Genomic DNA, 19,575 nt, shown 5'->3' on the forward strand with positions numbered 1-19,575 from the left:
TATTTTTGTTGAGATCAGAGAGCATACTTTCTATGATTTCAATTCTTATGAATTTATTAATACTTATTTTATGTGGAGCATATGTCTGTCTTGGAGAATGTTCCATGTGATCTTGAAAAGAATTCGTAATCTGATGTTGTGAGGTTGAGGGTTCTTTAAATGTGATTTAGGTCAAGTTACTTGATGTCGTTAAAGTTTTCCATGGCCTTACTGATTTTCTGCCTAGCTGTTTCATTAATTTCTGAGAAGGAGGTATTGAAATTTCTAATGGAACAGCTAGGCAGAAAATCAGTAAGGCCATAGTGTTAATGATAATGCTAATGATGTTGCTATATATGATTTTATGCTTGTAAAAGAAATTAAGAAAATAAAAGAGAAAATAAATGCTTAAGCATCTTTTCTATTTACTCATGTATTTATGCTTCCAGGCCTCTATCTTTCTTCTGGTAGATTTAAACCTTTCAGCCTTAAAACCTTTCTTTAGTATTTCTTTCAGCCTTAAAACCTTTCTTTAGTATTTCTTGTAAGGCTGATATGCTAGAAATGAATGATCCTCTTTCTGAATATAAAATTATCTTTGGCAGTTTTTCCTTTCAGCACTTTGTATCATTCCATTACCTTCTGGGTCTCTATTTTTTCAGATGTGAAATCAGCTTGTTATTCATACTGATGTAGCCTTATATGTAGTGAGTCATTTTTCCCTTTTTCCTTTCAAATTTTTCTATTTGTCTTTGGCTTTCAGTAATTTGATTACGATATGTTTTGGTGTGGATCTCTCTGTTTATCTTTCTTGGGACCTGTTGAGCTTTGTGGATTTTTGAAGTGATAATTTTTCATCAAATATGAATATTTGGGGCCCTCATTTCTTATAATTTTTATGCTCATTTCTCTCCCTCTGATATTCCCACTAAATGTATGTTGGATGCTTGATGCTGTCCCATAAGTCTTTAAAGCTGTGTTCTTTTTCTTTAATCTTTTACATTTTTCTTTTCAATTTAGATGATTTATCTTGGTCTGTCTTCAAGTTGATTGAATCTTCTTCCTTTCATTTCAAATCTATTGTTAGTTTATATAAGTCATACTCAAGAATTTTCACTTGGGTTTTTTCTGTGATTTCCATTTTTTAATCAGTGCTTATATAGATCTCATTTTCAGGATCATTCCATTAAGTGTTTGTCTGGTCCACTGCTCTTCCCAACTGGGACCAAAACCTCAGGCTGTCAGAACCGAAGGTTTTCCCCATTCATTTATAACCAAATTTTCTAGTTCACTGATAATGCCAATGTAACTTCAAGACTCTGTCCTCCCCTGGCAATCAGGCACACTCCCTGTTCAGCAAGGCCAGTCTTGCCTTAGTAATTGACAGACTTGGGAAGGGACATTTAATATAGGAGTAGCCCCATGCAGGGAAGCCTTACACTTTTACTGCTCTTCATTAATTTCAGCGTAGTTTTTCTTGAATAAATATTTCTTAATTTGTTTGCTTTTGGTTGGTTTCCAGAGTTCTGAAATGGTTTTTAACAAATTTATCCAGTTTAGCATTTGTTTTATGGTGATAGAATTATTTACTGACCTCTTCATTATACCATCGTCAGAGGTCTATTGAGTTTGGCAGGAATTCTATTTTCTGGATATTTAAACTATTTACCTTATTTACAGAGAAATAGTATGCTATCGTGATCTAGATAAAATGATAGCAGTCATTTGAATGCATTTCTTTATGTCATCACTCTGCTAGGTGTTTTTCTTAAAAGATATGTATTCACAACAGCCCTGCAAGGTAGAGATTGTCTTCATTTTACAGGTGTAAACATTTAGGCTTAGAGAGGTAAATGATTTGCCCTTTTGTGCTGTTATTAATAGTGCCACTTATTTTGCCTGTGTTGACATTGACTCAGCTTGGGTATAAGGAATGAATGTTCAAATGGAATTTTTAGTCATTTTTATCTCAGTAAGTCAGTTAAATTAGATTCAACCAATATTTCTCAAGTACTTACCAGCATCAAACAATGTTCTAGTTGCAAAGCATGAAGGACAGGGCTGCAGGGAGGAGAATTTTATATATATGTGTGTGTGTACACATTTATATATATGACATGGTCCCCCTTCTCAAGGAATCAAGGAATTCATCATCACAAAAGAGAAGATAGATATTTTCAAACAACTGTAACACAGCTGACTAAGTGTTCTGACATAGTGATTCTCAAACCTTAATGTATGTTAAATTACATATTAAACTGCAGATTCTGATTCAGTGAGTCTGAGTGGGACATAGATTTCATATTTTTAGCAAGCTTTTAGGTGACGATGATACTGTTGATATATGGATCACACTGAAAAGCAAAGCTCCAGCAAAGATGTAAGCTGGGAGTTATAAGAGCACCCAGAAGACATGAGGTTTTTTTGCTGTGGTTAGTTAAGGAAGAAAACATCATCTCAAAAGGATAAACAGTTTGCTCTTGGAGTGATGTCAACATCATGGTAACATGAGATGCTCTGTCTCTCTCCTTCAGTCTACAACTAGTAAAACATCCATAACCCAGCCAAGCTTCCTCTGTCCAACACACTAGGATGCCAGAGAGTTCCACACATCTGTACATCTGGAAGTGAGTGGACTGGAACACAAAGAAGAGGCAGAACTGTTGGAGCATTGGAGGTGGTACCCATGATCCCAGCCTGCTGACCATGGCAGGTGATCCCACAGCCCCAGATAACCCAGTAGCAGAGCACATAACTCCAGAATCCCAACTGCAGTGGCACCCATGGTCACAGGGGACCAGGCAGCAGTGCTGGCGGCAAGGGCCCACAACCGTGGTCCCTCCATCCTTGGTGGGTGCCTGTGATTCTGGCCTCCCCCTACCTTTGGCAGTGGCATCCTTGAACCTGACAACCCCAGATGCAGCAGGGGTACTCTTGACCCATGCTACTCTCCCCACAATCCGGGTGACCTTGGACGCGGTGGGGTGTCCACTACCCTGGTGTCCCCAGTGGCAATGCTAGCAACAGCAGTGACACTGGCACAGCAAGGCACCAGCAACCCCGGAGACCCAAACAGTGACAACTTGGATACTGAAGACACCTCTGACAGAGGCAGTGGAGGGTGGGAAATGCCCATTCTCAAATATAGCCAGAGGCAGCTCAGGTAAGAGAAACCAAAAACTTGTGCTGTAGTGCCACCTACTGAAAAACAAAAGAAAGGCTTTTAATATATACCAACTGGTTTAACTGTTAGAATCAAAGCTATAAAGCTTTATCTAAATAAGACAGGTGTTTGCTACTTCATATGCGCTGGCAGAGGAACAACTCCTCAAGCACCATGAAAAACCATGATAACACAGTATCACAAAAAGAAAATGACAATTCTCTAGAAATCGAACTTAAAGTCATAGAATAATACAATCTAACTGATAGAGAATTCAAAATAGCTGTCATGATGAAAGTCAGTGAGTTACAAGGAAACTCAGAAAGACCATTCAAATGAGCTCAGGAATAAAATTAATGAACAGAGGGAATACTTTAGCAAAACTGAAACTCTGAAAAACAGAACAAAATCTAGAGCTGAAGAACTCAATAAATGAGATGAAGAGGCATTAGAAAGCACTGGAAATAGAGACCATATGGAAAAAAGAATTAGTGAACTCAAAGATATAAATATAGAAGTGATTCAGGTAGAAGAGAAGAGAGAACTAAGATCTTTTAAAAATGAAGAAATTCTATGAGAACTATCCAGCTCCATTAGGAAAGGCAGCATAAGGATAATGGGTATCCTAGAAGGAGAAAAGAGGGAGAAGGGAGCAGAGAGTTTAAAGAAATAATAGCTGAGAACTTCCCAAATCTGAAGGATCTGGAGATACCAGTCCAGGAAATTAAGAGAACACATTATTATTATCTCAGTGCAAAAAGACCTTCTCTAAGACACATTATATTAGAACTGTCAAAAGGCAATGATAAAGAATTTCTAAGGCAACCAGGAGAAAAAAGATAGTAACTTACAAAGGAACCCCATCAGGCTATCAGCAGAAACTCTACATGCCAGAAGAGAGTGGAATGACATTCTCAAAATATTGAAAGATAAAATCTGTCAGCCAAGAATACTCTACCCAGCGAAGTTATTTTTCAGATATGAAGGAGAAATAAAGCATTTACCAGACAAACAAAAGCTGAGGAAGTTCATCACCATTAGACCTGCCTTACCAAAAATGATAAATTAATTAGGTTTTTAAACAATTATAGCATAGAGGTTAAAGAGGAAAAAGCAGTAAAAATAAGTATAGACACTTCAATTTGGTTACAAACTCACAACATAAAAATGGATAATTTGAGACAACAAAAACATATAAAGGGGAAGAGGACAAGAATGGAACTTGAATAGGCAAATGAAGATAATATGCCATCAGCAGAAAAAGGACTATTTTATCTATGAGACTTTTATATAAACCTCATGGTAACCACAAAACATAAATCTAGAGCAGAGGCATAAAATATAAAACAAGAGGAAACTGAAAAACATTGTAGGAAACTACCAAAGTAAAGTGGCAGACAGAAACACAAGGAAAAAGAAACAATGGAGATATAGAGCAACCAGAAAACAAGATAAAATGGCAGTACTAAGTCCTCATCTGTCAATAATCATCCTAAATGTGAATAGATTGAACTCACCAGTCAAAAGACACAGAATGGCTGGATGGATTATAAAACAAGAACCAACTCCATGTTGCCTCAGGAGACTCATCTCAGCTCTAAAAGCAGACATAAGCTTAAAGTAAAGGGATGGGAGATGATATTCTAAGAAAATGGTAGCCACAGGAAAGTGATTGTGAACATACTCATATCAGTTAAAATAAACCTCAAGCTAAAAAAGTAACAAGAGACAAATATGGACATTATATAATGATAAAGGGAACAATTTATCAAGAATATATAACATTTATTAATATATTTGCACCTAACATAGGAGCACCAAAATATATAAAGCAATTATTAACAGACCTAAAGGGAGGGATTGACAGCAACACAAAAATAGTTAATAGTAGGGAACTTTAACACCCTGCTTACATCAGTGAATAGATCATCCCAGTCAGAAAGTCAACAAGGAAACAGCAACCTTAAATGAAACATTAGACCAGACAAATTTGATAAATTTATACAGAACGTTCCATCCAAATGCAGTGGAGTACACATTCTTCTCAAATGCACATGGAACTTTCTCAAGAATAGACCATACGTTTCGGCACAAAACAAATATCAATAAATTTAAGACAATTGAAATCATGTCAAGCACCTTTTCTGATGACAGTGATATGAAAATAGAAATTAATTATAAGAAGAAAGCTGGAAAAGTCACAAATGTATGAAGACTAAACAGCTTCCCAATGAACAACTGTTGGGTCAATGAAGAAGTCAAAGGAGAAATAAAAAAATACCTGAAGACAAAAATGAAAATACAGCCTACCAAAATCTATGGGATGCAGCAAAAGTGGTACTATGAGAGAAGTCTGTAGCATTACAGGCCTGACTCGAGAAACAAAAAACCTCTCAAACATTCTAACCTTACACCTAAAGGAACTAGCAAAAGAAGAACAAATGAAGCCCAAAGTCAGTAGCAGAAAGGAAATAATAAAAATCAGAGTGGAAATAAATGAAATAGAGACTTTAGGCAATAGAAAAGATCAATTAAACAGAGGTCATTCTTTGAAAAGATACAGTTGACACACTTTTAGCTAGATTCACTAAGAAAAGAGGAGGTTCAGATAAATAAAATTAGAAACAAAAGACTAAAAATCACAATGGATACTACAGAAATACAAAGGATCGTAAGAGAATGTTACAAATAGATATACACCAACAATAGGACAACCTAGCGGAAATGGACAAATTCTTAGAATCAAACAATCTTCCAAGACTGAATCATGAAAAAATAGAAAATCTGAATAGACCAATCACTAGTAAGGAGATTGTAAAAGTAATCACAAACCCTCCAAAAAGCAAAAGTCCAGGCCTAGACAGCTTCATGAGTGAATTCTACCGAACATTCAGAGAAGATTTAATACCTATCCTTCTCAAACTCTTCCAAATATTTGAAGAGGTGGGAATGTTTGTTTTACAAGACCAACATTACCTTGTTACCAAAAACCAAACAAGGACAGCACAAAAAAATAAAATTACAGGCCAATATCTCTGATGAACGTAGATGTGAAAATTCACAACAAAATATTAGCAAACCAGATATAATACATTTAAAGGATCATGCACAATGATCAGGTGGAATTTATTCCAGGGATGCAAAAATGATTCAACAGTCACAAATCAATCAACATGATACACCACATTAACAAAATGAAGGAGAAAACCAAGTAATCATCTCAAAAGATGCAGAAAAAGGACTTGACAATATTCAACACCCATTTATGATAAAAACTCTCAATAAAATATGTAGATAAGTAATATACTTCAAAGTAATAAAGGCCATATATGACAGATTCACAGCTAACATCATACTCAATGATGAAAACCTGAAAGCTATCCCTCTAAGATCAGGAACAAGACAAGGATGCCCACTCTTACTACTCTTATTTAGTATAGTATTGGAAGTCCTAGCCAGAACAATTAGGTAAGAAAAAGAAATAAAAAGCATCTAAATTGGAAAGGAAGAAGTTAAACTGTCACTATTTGTGGATGACATGATTTTATTTACAGAAAACCATAAAGACTTCATTGAAAAGCTATTAGAATAATAAACAAAAACCATAGATTTGCAATCAATATGAAAAAGGTTGTGTTTCTATACACTAGCAACAAATTAGAAGAGAGAAATATTAAGGAAACAATTCATTTACCATTGCAATAAAAAAATAAAATATATAGGAATAAATTTAACCAAGGAGGTGAAAGTCCTGTGCATGAAAACTATTAACAATATTGCTGAAAGAAATTGAAGAAGACACAAACAAATGGAAAGATATTCTGCAATCATTGGAAGAATTAACATTGTTAAAAATAACATATGACAGATATATTTTTCACATATGTAGGAACTTTTAAGTATTATAAAATAGCATGTAATAGTATTGTGGTGAATTTCTAATCTTAATGATTCTGTTAAATTTTATACCTCTTAGGGGATAGATGGCTTAAGTTTGTTGTATAATTCTACTCTTATAGAATACTTTTAACTTTGTTGCTCAAAAGTTTTGTTTTCTCAAAGTTCATGTAGCCCTCCAATTCCCCTCTCTCCTGCAATATGTCGGTGAGATGAGTGAAAGGAGTATCTCTATTCCTCCCTTCAATGTGCTAGTGCTTGGTCAAACATGAAAATAAATAAGCACAATAAATGTAATTAAAAACAAGAACTCAACAATCTAATCTCTGCACAAGCAGTTGTATATATCAATGTTATATATGAAAGTTGTTAAGAGAGTAAATCATAAGAGTTCTCATTATAAGGAAAATTCTTTTTCCTATTTAATTTTGTATCTATATGAGAAATGGATGTTCACTAAACTTATTGTGGTAAACATTCACGATATATATAGTTTTTTTAAATGGAAGGAACAATGTTCATATCCATTATTAGAGATACAATTGAATAATTTTAAGTTTCAGAAAGTCAAAAGTAAAACACATTTTCTGTGTTAACATAATTTGGTAGGGAAAAGGGATTAGGCTGGAAGAAGGAAGACCTTGATTCTAACTCAGGCCGCAGTGTTTTGTATCCACAGTAATGGGGATCACAGTTCTGTTCACTTTCCTTGTAAAATTCTTTTAAGAATGAGAAAAATAGAGTATACATATATACTCTAACAACCAAGAAGAGTAATATTTAAATGTGTTGTGGGAAAAAAAAATTCACATTTATTGGCATTTTATTTATGTTGAATTAATGGAATCTTAAGACATTTAGATATAGGATTCCAATTTATCAGTTATTCATGATATTTATCTTATTTTTTAGCACTAAATTTATTTATTTGTTTGTTTTTGTTTTTGGCTGTGTTGGGTCTTTGTTGCTGAGCATGGGCCTTCTCTGGTTGTGGTGAGCCGGGGCTACTCTTCCTTGCGGTGCGCGGGCTTCTCATTGTCGTGGCTTCTCTTGTTGCAGAGCATGGGTTCTAGACGCTCAGGCTTCAGTAGTTGTGGCATGTGGACTCAGTAGTTGTGGCTTGCAGGCTTTTGAGCACAGGCTCAGTAGTTGTGGCGCACGGACTTAGTTGCTCCACGACATGTGGGATCTTCCCAGGCCAGGGCTCGAACCCATGTCGTTGTATATATCAATGTTATATATGAAAGTTGTTAAGAGAGTAAATCATAAGAGTTCTCATCATAAGGAAAAAATTTTTTCCTATTTCTTTAATTTTGTATCTATTGGCAGGCAGATTCTTAACCACTGCACCACCAGGGAAGCCCACTAAATTTAATTTAAGAATAAAATCTTTTTTTTGGCCATTTAAGGGTCTCTTAATATGCTACGTAAAACTGTTATAAAAATTACAGAATCATTGATAGCAAGATTCATTTTAGGACAGAAATAATCTTTGTTCTGTGCTATTTAAATATGTGTATATATATTTGAATGTTAATTCTATCTTGGTAATTTTATATAAAATACTATTGTTTTTTGATATTTTTAAAAATATAAAATATAAACTAGAAATTTTAACCACCTTTGAAGTCAATAGTACTTTATTCTAGGGAATTTAAAATCAGGTTAAATTGGATTACTTCTCTTAAAAAAATATTTGTTAAAATGCAGATGTTTCTGGAAAAATGAAACATTACCATTGGCTTAATTTCCTTTTTTTTTCTTGATAAATCAAGTTTATTCAGGTTTAATTTATGAACAATAAAATCACACATTATTTCTGTGTCTACATTGTTTAAAAATTGTGGTAAAATACAAAAAAATGTAAACATAACTATCTTAACCATTTTTAAGTTCAGCAGTGATAAGTATGTTCACATTGTTGTGTAAAATGCACTCCTTTGAAGTGTGCAGCTTGATTAGTTCTGAAAATACATTACAGTACACTTGTGTAACGTTCAGCATAAATAAATACACAGTATTTCTATCACTCCCCAAATGTTCCTTTGTGTCTCTTTATAATCTCCACTAACCCCAAACCAAGTAATGTCCTCAAGAAGACAACAGGTGCTGGCAAGGATGTGGTGGAAAGGGAACCCTCATACACTGTTGGTGGGGATGTAAATTGGTGCAGCCACTATGGAAAATAATATGGAGTTTCCTCAAGAAATTAAAAATAGATCTACCATATGATTCAGCAGTTCCAGTTCGGGATATATAGCCAAAGGAAATTAAAACAGGATTTTGAAGAGATAGATACACTCCTATATAGCATCATTCACAATATCTAAGATATGGAAACAACCTAAATGCCCATCAATAGGTGAATGGATAAAAAAGATGTGGTATATATGCACAATGAAATATCATTTAGCCATGAGAAAGAGGATATTCTCTTGCCATTTGTGACAACATGGATCGACCTTGAACACATTATGCTAAGTGAGATATGTCAGACAGAGAAAGACAAATACTGTATGATATCCCTTATATGTGGAATCCAAAATGTCAGACTCATAAAAAACAGCAAAATGGTGTTTACAGGGGATGGGGCCACGAAGGGGATAAGACTGATGTTTAAGGGTACACACTTGCAACAAGTAGTAAATAAGCCATGGAGATCTAATGCACAGTATAATGAGTATAGACAACAATTTTGTATTATAAATATGAATTTCTTATAAAAATAAGGACTGCTTAGGTCTGTAAAGGCTTTTTGATGATCTTTGGGAAAATTTGGAGCAGATGCCATAGGTTTGTATATGGACAGCAATATGTGTGCATAGGTCATTTTAGTCACTTTTCATAGATAAATTTATTAATTCAGTATGAAGTAACACTAGTTAATTTGATGTTCGCTGATTTATTCCAGAATCAGATTGCAGTGAATCTTAATAGATTTACTAAAGATCATAACTGGAAAGTAGTCTTAGCTATTTAAATAGGTAGCTAGATGAAAATTTTAAAATAGGCACATTTTCATGGGAGAGTATAAAATAATCATTTCTGATCCCTGCTGAAGTTTTCCTCTATCTTGAGAACATTTGCTGAGAAGTAAGACCTATTACTTGTGTTCCTAATGTCAGGTTTTCAGAGAGTCTCCGAAGTGTCTGCATCTTCCCTCTGGAGTTTGTTTGGTTCAAGCTCAGATGGGATCCAGAATCCTGCAGGGTCTCCTTGGGCAAACCAGGCTTATTGCTGATGGGAAGTCCTTTAGAAAATAGGGCCTTCCTGAGATTTGCCTCTTCTTTTCCGGCTACTCTGAAGGCACTTGAAAAGGCTTTTTGAATTCTTGTTTCCCAGTTATTTATTTTAATTCTGTAATTCTCCCTCTCCCTCCCCCAACACCTTATTTTTATGTTATTTTGCCATATGCTATTTACCAGGCACTGTGGTAACCACACAAAGATTGAAGAAGACATGATGTTTTCCTTCTGTGAACTTTTATGGTGTAGACAGACATCAAAAGATGATATAAAATCAATACTGTGTGGGCTGGTAGGGATCTCCTCAGTGTAGAAAGAGGGTGCAGAGAATGGGCGCCTCATGCATCTGTGGGAGGGCGGCAGGGAGAGGTGCTTGGACCCATGGGAGTAACTTGGGGTGAATCTAGAAGGAGAGGTAGGAGTGTGCCCAGCAAAGAAGATAATAGAGGAGGGAGGGCCTTCCATGAGCAAAGGCATGGCGAGAAGAACAACTTGGAGTTTGCTAGGGCACTTCTGGATGTGCACTTTTGAGTAGCTGATACCTTCTAAAGATGTTTTATCACCAACAAAATACTCATTACGGCTTATTCAGGCTCCCGTTAGATTATATTTAGTTCTTTAGCGGTGATGTGCGCAAAATAGCACACCTACCTATTTAGGGCTGATATAGTGGAAAGGCTAGGAGTCATTAGAATTATACACACCTGGGGTCACTTCCCAGCTCTGCCACCCACTCACCATGTGACCAAGGGCAAGTTATTTAAACCCTCAAAACTTTCCTTTCTTTATCCCTAAAACAATGATAAAAATAGTTATGCTTTAGAGTTGAGGATTAAATGACATGTTTTTAAGATACTTAGGATAGTATGAGCTCAAACTAGCCCTTCAGTAGATGGCAGCTGTCACTATTATATGGTTGATGTAAATGGCAATTTGTATTTTTAAATATTAAATAAAATGCATTGAATTTTATTAGTCATAGAATAATGAAAACAGGATTTAATATATCTAAATTAGTTAAGCTGACATATTAGGCTTTTTATTCCTATTTTGTTTACTTATAGGCAAAATCTCAAATATTATCCAATGTATTGGATGTTGCCCATCAGTTTATAAAGAACGTTAATCCGGATGAACCCAAAGGGGAGAATCATTCTACAAAAGGGATTAGTGAAAGTCAGCATAAAACCAAATCTCTTCTTCTTCAGGGGAGCAGCTCTGAGGTAAGCTGAGGAAAATATAGTAGACATTTTCTGTCATACATGATCATGGAAACTGTCATTCATATACTCAGCTAGAGCTGTAGAGTTTTGGAGATTATTTGATCACATTGTTGGTTAATATGAATTTGTTTTTTTATTAATCAGAAACACTTTCGCTGTAAAAATCCTTTTAAAGAGATTGCTTTGAGTTCTCTGGCTACTAGTTTTTTGATGAATGATCCTTTGATCATATTGCTTTCCAGGCATTTTCACCACATCAGGAAATGAATATTTGGGAGAAATATAAAAAAAAACCCACAATGCAATATAACAATTTTATATTAATCAGGATCTCAGAGAGGCTAAAAATACAAAACCTTGCCAAGTGTTTTAGGTGACAGGCAATTTCACAGTTATTTAAAATCAGATTTATACCAAATTGTGTGGTCATTCAGATTGATTACTGATCCTATGATGTACTAGATAAGCTTTCATCAGCTCATGTTTGTGTTTTAATAATAGACTTGTTGTATTGATTCTTTAGCAAGAAAGAAACTTCCTCAAATTTTGATCCTTGTAATTAATAATCCTCATTCTTTTAGATGCCACTCGCCTTTTCACTGTAGTTCAGAAATAGTAACTTGGCCAGAGTCACACAGCTTGTTACTTTGTGACAGAATCAGACTTGAACTTCAGTCCCGTGAGTTCCTAACCTTTGCTCAGAGAACATGAAAGAAAACAGGCTCTATGGTAGTAGGCCCTCTTTACAGTGGAGAAACTATACTTGAATTGTCCAGGAAGGTTAGCAGTTTGGCATGAATTTCACTAATAGACCTGCCAAGGGTGCTTGTGAATAATCACTGAATGAGTCTTATTAGAATAATAATGTACTGAGGACCGACTATGTGCCAGACACCATCCTACATATTTTACGTGTATTATCTCTTTTTACCCTTTTAAAATTTTTTTCTTTTTTTTCGGATGAGAAAATAGTGGCAAAGCGTTTTTTTTTAATTGCCCAAGATATCATTGATAGTGGAACTTCAGTTTGAACCCAGGCCTTATGACCCCCAAATTACCTGCTTTTAACCATTACCCAGAGGCTGTGGTTTTAAGGATTTCTCCTTCATGCCTGCCATTTTATCTAATTTTTTTTTCATTTTATCTAATTTATCCTACCAATAAAAATAGTGATAAATCAACAGCTAACATTTATTAAACACTGTATGCTAGGCTTAATCCTTTAATTGCTTTATCTTATCCAGTAATCAAAATAACCATATAAGTTTTACATTATTATCTCACTTAACAGATGAGAAAACCAGAGAGGATTTAAGTAACTAGCTCTACTAGAAAGCTATAGAGCTACTCTTTTGCCTGCTCTTTTAATCCCTAAAATAAATGCTGCCTCTTGTCCCCATTGGTAACTGTGTATGCTGTATAGACCCTCCACCCCTGGTCTTAACTTAAAGCCATTAATTCAGTGGTTTCATCCAGGAATGCACATTATAATCAACTGGAGAAACACACATGACTGAGTTTAGCATCTCTCTGGGTGGGTCCAGACGTGTGGTTTTAACACCTGCTCAGTCATTCTGGTGAGTAGTCCTGGCTGGGCATCCCTGCTGTCGACCCTCAGGTGTGCACCTGTACACAGTGCACACACTAAAGAAATATCCCCCTCATATGCTTGGTACTACTCTGTGCTGAAGAGCAGAGGTTCTCCAACTGCAATAAGCATCAGAATCACTGGGTAAGTTTGTAAAAAATGTGCATTCCTGGCCTGCCACTCAAACTTCGATGTTTTTTACATCTAGATTGCACCCAGGAATCTGATTTTTAATTGGCTTATCAAGCAATTTGCATGCCTGGAAGAGTCAAAATGGTGCTAAAGCCTGATATCTGTCTTAGGACTTTTCTTATGGATTCAAGCCAGTGGATATCCTTGGAAATGGGTGCAGTTCATGAAAGAACTTTCATTTTAGAGACTGAAACTTGGGTTTGAAATCCTGACTCTGGTTTTCTAGCTTTGTAACATCGGGCAGTTTACTTTAGCCTTTTGATCCTCTGTTTCCTTTTCTGGAAAGTGGGGATATTAAAATGTATTTTGTGGGGTATCATGTAGCCTACAGGGGTAATGGATGCACAGCATTGGATTCCATGTGCTTCTTCAAATTTCCTAGCCCCTGTAGAATCAGGCAGGGTCCTGATGTGCTCTGAGTGGAAGTGAAATATGACAGTTCTGAGCTGAAACATTTAAGAGCCAATGTACTATCCTCTGGCTTTTTCCTATCCTGCCACCGCAGCGTGGAAGCCAAGTATTCCATAGGCATAGCTGTAAAATGCAAATGTCTCTGATTCATTGCTTAGAAAGGAGCTGCCCTGGAAAGCTGCTAGAATCACCAGAATACTTGACTCATTTTGTATTAAGCACTGAGTTTTCAGTGCATCTTCATGAGTGCAGCATACATATACACACGCATTCACATATTGCTTACTGAGTACCTGTAAATACCTTCCCACATACTTCTAAGACAGAGGTATTTCCAAACGAAATTCATCATGTCTTCTCCAAAACCTATGGATGTTACTGTTGGTGGCAGCCTCTCTTCTAGCTTTCCAAGCCAGCAGGAGCATTTCTTTTCTTTTCTTTTCTTTTTTTTTTTTTTTTTTTTTGGTACGCGGGCCTCTCACTGTTGTGGCCTCTCCCGTTGCGGAGCACAGGCTCCGGATGCGCAGGCCCAGCGGCCATGGCTCACGGGCCCAGCCGCTCCGCGGCATGTGGGATCTTCCCTTACTGGGGCACGACGAACCCGCGTCCCCTGCATCGGCAGGCGGACTCTCAACCACTGCGCCACCAGGGAAGCCCAGGAACATTTATTTTCTACAGTCATTTCTCTTTCTCCTTTGCATATTCAATCAGTTACCACATCTCATCTTAAAACCGTCTGAAAACTCTTGAATATTTGGTCACTTCTATTCTTATTGTTATTCCAAATACTGAAATTAGCTTTTGCTTAAAGTGCAAAAGTTCTATAAAGTGAAAAGTGCATTTTCTTCTCTCCCCTTCTAGAAGCTAATGATTATTCTACTTTTGTATGTATGTATTTCTTAACACAAATATTAGTATGTTGCATACTGCTCTGCAAACATGCTTTTTACACTAAACAGTAGTTTTGCTATCCATATACGTGTATTCCACAGCTTTCTCATTCTATATAGTGGTTGTAAAATACTCCATGTATTGGATATAAAATAACTTTTAAACTATGTTTTCTCTTATCAGCATTTATACTGTTTTGTCTTTTGCCAGTATAAACTATAGTATAAAAATAATTTTGAAAAATATTGTTTTGCATATATGAGTATATCCATATGATAAAATCCTAAAATTCTTAGGTGAAGAGGGTTATGCATTTGTAATGTTGATAGATATTGAGAAATGGATGTAAATTTTAATTGGTTTCCTTGCATCCAAACTCACTGTTCTCCAATTTCTTTCTCTCCCACACTACTGTGTGGGACTGTTCAGTAGCTACTGGGTGGGGCTCTTCAGTAGGTTTGCATTTCCAATATGTTTAAGTGTAATTTTCTCTGGATGGCAGGCAGGATCCTTTACAATCTGCCCCTACTTGTCTTTCCACCCTTTATATTTTCTCATATCCCACTTTTTGCTATAGCAACACAACTGCATACAGTTCCATGCCACTGTGTTCTTTAACTCCATGCCTTAACATATATACCATTCTCTCACTCCGGAATACTGACCCTGCCACTTTTTTGTCCATAGGATTCTTGTTTGTCTGAGTTAAATTCCTGCTCTTTGCTTCTATTTCTATTTCTGTGTTTCTGTGTCAACGACTAGCATAGTGTCTGTAGGTTCCAGATGCTTTTTGTTTATACTGAATTTTATATATGCATACATTTAACGATTTTCTCTCAATTGTCCTCTGACAATCTGCCTGGTTTTTTGCAATTAAGGGCTGAACACAGAGGATTCTACTGTTGTATCTAGAAGATACACATGGAGATTTAGCAATTTCATCAGTGTAGGTAATCCACATTTGATAATTCAGCATTGGTGAGGAACTTATTTTGCTTTAGTTTCCTAATTTGGCTGTTTTCTCTGATTCACTGGATAACTGCCAATTCCTACCTTTATTTTCTTCTGTGTGTTCACAGTGGATCTATATTTTGTACGGAATTCATCCTTTCCCCCCGTCATTACATTGAGAAGCAGGCAGTGTTTCATCTGCATTCATTAATTTGTCCATTCATTCAGCTAACTTTTAATGAGCACCTACTTTGTGCCAGGCACTACTCTTGGCACTGAGGAAACAGACAACATTCCTGATCCTATTAACATTCTAATGGGGAGAGACCAGCAATAAACAAACATGTAGAGTAAATTCCCATGGAGATAGGTTATTGAGAGAAAAATAAAGCAGATAAGAGATTGGAAAGTTGGGGAGAAAGGGGCTTTGTTTTTAGGGTCATCAGTAGCGTCATCACCTATTCTCTGAGTAGGTGATGTTTGAGCCAAGACCGAGTTAAATGAGTGGAATGGCTGTGTGAAGATATGAAGAGGGACCATTCCAGACACTGGATATAGCTAGCACAAGGCCCTCGAGTGGAATATGCTTGATGATTTCCTAGAACTGAAAGAAGATAAGTTTAGCTGGAGCAGAGTGAATGAAGGGGAGAATTAAAGGAAGTGAAGTGAAAGGCAGGGGCGTGCAAGGTTGTGTACAGCCTTGTAAGTCCTAGTAGGAACTGAGGGTTTCACAGGGAGTCATTGGAGGGTTTGGAGCAGAGAAGTGACATCAGATTTACATGTTAAGAAACTGTTCTTTCTGCTGTGGGGAGGTTGCAGGGAACAGGCGACTGGAGAAGTAGGATTAGATACAAGGTTATCACTGCTTTCCAGGGAAAACACTGGTGGATAACTTAATGATAAACCCTCAGTCCTGTAGGCTCTAGTTTTAGTACTTTCTGAAGAGACCGTTTAAAACTGTCTATAGTTTTAAAGAAATCAGTAAAGCACATAAATAAGTACAACTTAAAAACATTCTATTCTAAGTTTAAAAATAATGTGTGATTCACAGTGCTCAGTAATTAATGCTACCTGTATTGTAAGATAGAAAACATTTAGTAAAGCATACTTAGATACACTATTAATTGTTTTAGGTAGAACTTTCAACAACAAAAAAAGAAGAATGTACAAATACAGGAGATAGGCCCTTGTGTGAAGGGCCATTTGTTGAACAAGCTTCTGCCCAATCCTTTCAAGAAGTTCTAAAGCAATGGAGAACTGGGCATCATGATGACAATGAGAAACAGAAGTTACATGCAGCAAAACCAGGTACCGCTTTTTTTTTTTAAAATAAAATGAATGCTTTAAAATAAAGCTGAATTTATTTTATCTCCATTCTCCATGAATATAAATGCAGTGTTCAGAAACACTGAAACATTGGGATAGTAGTTTGATATAACTCTTCAAAGGAGTAGTCACTCTGTGACCATCGGTTTAGTGGTTTAATATTTATAACCCCCTGAATTGGGCATTGGGGATATATTTGCCTTTGTTTCCTACATAAATTCAGGCTGTCAAATGAATAGAGAATTCGATTCTTTCAGCTCCTCTTCTAGCAGAAAGTTTTGTCAGAACAACTATTCCTATATTGAACTGTAATCACAACACATAAAACAGGACGATCTATGAGATGAGACGAATAGAGAATTTTCTTGTATGTGTCTTGAGAAATATATTTCAGGGACTGCTGTGAAGTTCAGGGGGATAATTAATTTGTCTTTTGTTTTTCTTTCTTTTTGAAGAAATATTTGTTTTTATTTTTCCGTGGTAATTTTCACACCCATATTCTAGACATTGAAGATCTGGATGACCGAAGTGTACAGTGTCTTCTCTTTGTTTCCCAGTACCTTTTGGGGGAAATCATACCTTTAGAAGAATTCAATTTATTAATTTTATCACTCAGAATCTTGTTGAGGCTTCCAATTGCTTTTCATTAAAAATAAAGTATTAGATAATAAACTTAAATCATGTAACTTAGTTGACAGCATTCAATTTTATGATTTTTATTTCATTTTTTTCCCAGTAAGGACCTCTCCTGATTAGTCCTCTTTTGTAACATAGTGTAGTTCCTAATGTCAAGATATCACACACCTTATTCCCAAATAAAATCTGATTTTTTACTAAATAATGTTCTCTCTTTCAAATATTTTTCCTACATTTGTTCATGATACATCAATTTTGTTAATACTTCCAAGACTTTATTTGTATACCCTGTTTTAGCATGTACATCAACATAACTCTCATTGACTATGTTATTTTATGTGCTCTTTTATTTGTGCTTTCACATTCTGATGTATTTTTTACTTTTTTACTCTGAAAAGGATTAAGTCTTCTATAGAAATACCTTTCTGATTGTCCACTTTGAAGACATAGTATTTAAAAATAATAGAAGAACTGATATGTTGTAGCTTTCCTCTGTAGCCTGAAGATTGTGGATAAAGATGCTTAAATGGAATTGAACTGCCTGATTTCAAAGGAATCATGGAAACCTGGAATAGTAGAGGCCAGATGTTGGCATATAATTATCAAAGTTATAGTGGAAAAATTACCAAAATAAGGGGCAAGGAAGACTAGTAATTAGATTGTTTCAGTTCACAGAGATCTGTGGTACTAATTGGAGTACATAAGAATGAAAAAGTTTGTATAGACTCCTGTTTTTCCTATCTGAGTAGAAAATTTCCATCCTGATGCACAGAGACCCAACTTGAGCTACCATACTGGGGATTCAGAGTTTATTATAAAGTTCTCAGCCCTAAGCCACACCACAAATCTAAAGCCCCTTGAGGTAGAGGCTGGGTCCTTTTGCAGGATTTTGTAGTGTGGTCACAGGGTACACTATGAATCTTCCTCTAAGCTTTCACTACAGAACTTATGGCTATTTACCAGGATAAACATGCACCGAGGAAAGGCAATGCCCAGACTTTCAGAGGGGTTATTAGATTCTGGGTCTGAACTGACAGTTAGACACCCTGGAGACCCTAAGTACCACCATAATCCACCAGTCAGTCTTAGAGATTTATGGAAGTGGAATGATAGATAAAATCTTGTCTTTATTCTGTCTCATAGTGCATTGGAACTGTGGGACCATTATGTGGTTATTTTTCCAGTCTTGATTCTTGGAAACGGATATACTTAGTAACAGGAATAATGCCTGTGTTGATGGTCTGACCTGTGGCATGAAGGTTGTTATGGTAGTACATAAGTAGAAGACCCTAGAACTGTCTCCCTCCCTTGCCAATGTCCATGCTAATAAAATACCATGCCAGAAGCAATACCTGGGGATTGCAAAGATTAATGCCAGCATCAAAGACCTGAAAGATGCAGGAATACTGCTTTTTATTATATTTCCATTTACCTTACTTATTTGGTACAAAAGCCAATGATCTTGGAAAATGACTACAGATTAGAGTAAACTTGATCCGATGATGATGATACAGGTCACAGTCGCTTTTCTGGATGTAGTGTCTTTGCTGGAGAAAACCAACACATTCTCCATGGTTGGAGGAGGGAGACAGCTATTGACCTGGCCTAGGGGTTGATTTTTCTGTAAAGTGACACATAGTAAATATTTTAAGCTTTGAGGGCCATTCAGAAGGGCCATACAACTTTGCCACTGTATCATGAAAGACAATATATAAACAAACGAGTGTGACTATTTTCTAATAAAACCTTGTTTATGGATACAAATTTGAATTTTACATAATTTTCACATGTCACAATATATTATCCTTCTTTTGATGTTTTTCAGCCATTAAAATATGTAGAAACCATTCTTAGCTTGAAAGCCATACAAAAGCAGTGGGCCAGATTTGGCCCAAGGGCTATAGTTTACTGCTCCTTGACATATCAGATGTATTCTTTTTTATTTCTATTAATAAATATAGCCAGAGATCGTTTGATATCATATGGGTTACAGTATACCTTCACAGTCTTGCTTCAGACCTACATTAGCTCTCCAGCTTTCTAGCATTATATAGTCCCAAAGAACCTTGATTG

At 36.0% G+C, this 19,575-nt stretch overlaps 1 protein-coding gene across 2 annotated transcripts in view; it reads left to right on the forward strand.

Annotated features, from left to right (window-relative positions):
- The window catches only part of ZBBX (zinc finger B-box domain containing), a gene marked incomplete at its 5' end in the record, with an annotated part of 104,874 nt that overhangs the window by 39,882 nt on the left and 45,417 nt on the right, over positions 1-19,575 (forward strand). For both annotated transcript variants that reach the window (XM_082839129.1, XM_082839130.1), the window contains 2 exons: positions 11,349-11,507; positions 16,674-16,848. In XM_082839129.1, coding sequence (XP_082695255.1) covers positions 11,349-11,507; positions 16,674-16,848 — 334 coding nt within the window. The remainder of the gene's footprint in view (positions 1-11,348; positions 11,508-16,673; positions 16,849-19,575) is intronic.

This window comes from Leucopleurus acutus (assembly GCF_964270905.1).
Source record: "Leucopleurus acutus genome assembly, chromosome: 5".
Classification (NCBI taxonomy): Eukaryota; Metazoa; Chordata; class Mammalia; order Artiodactyla; family Delphinidae; genus Leucopleurus; species Leucopleurus acutus.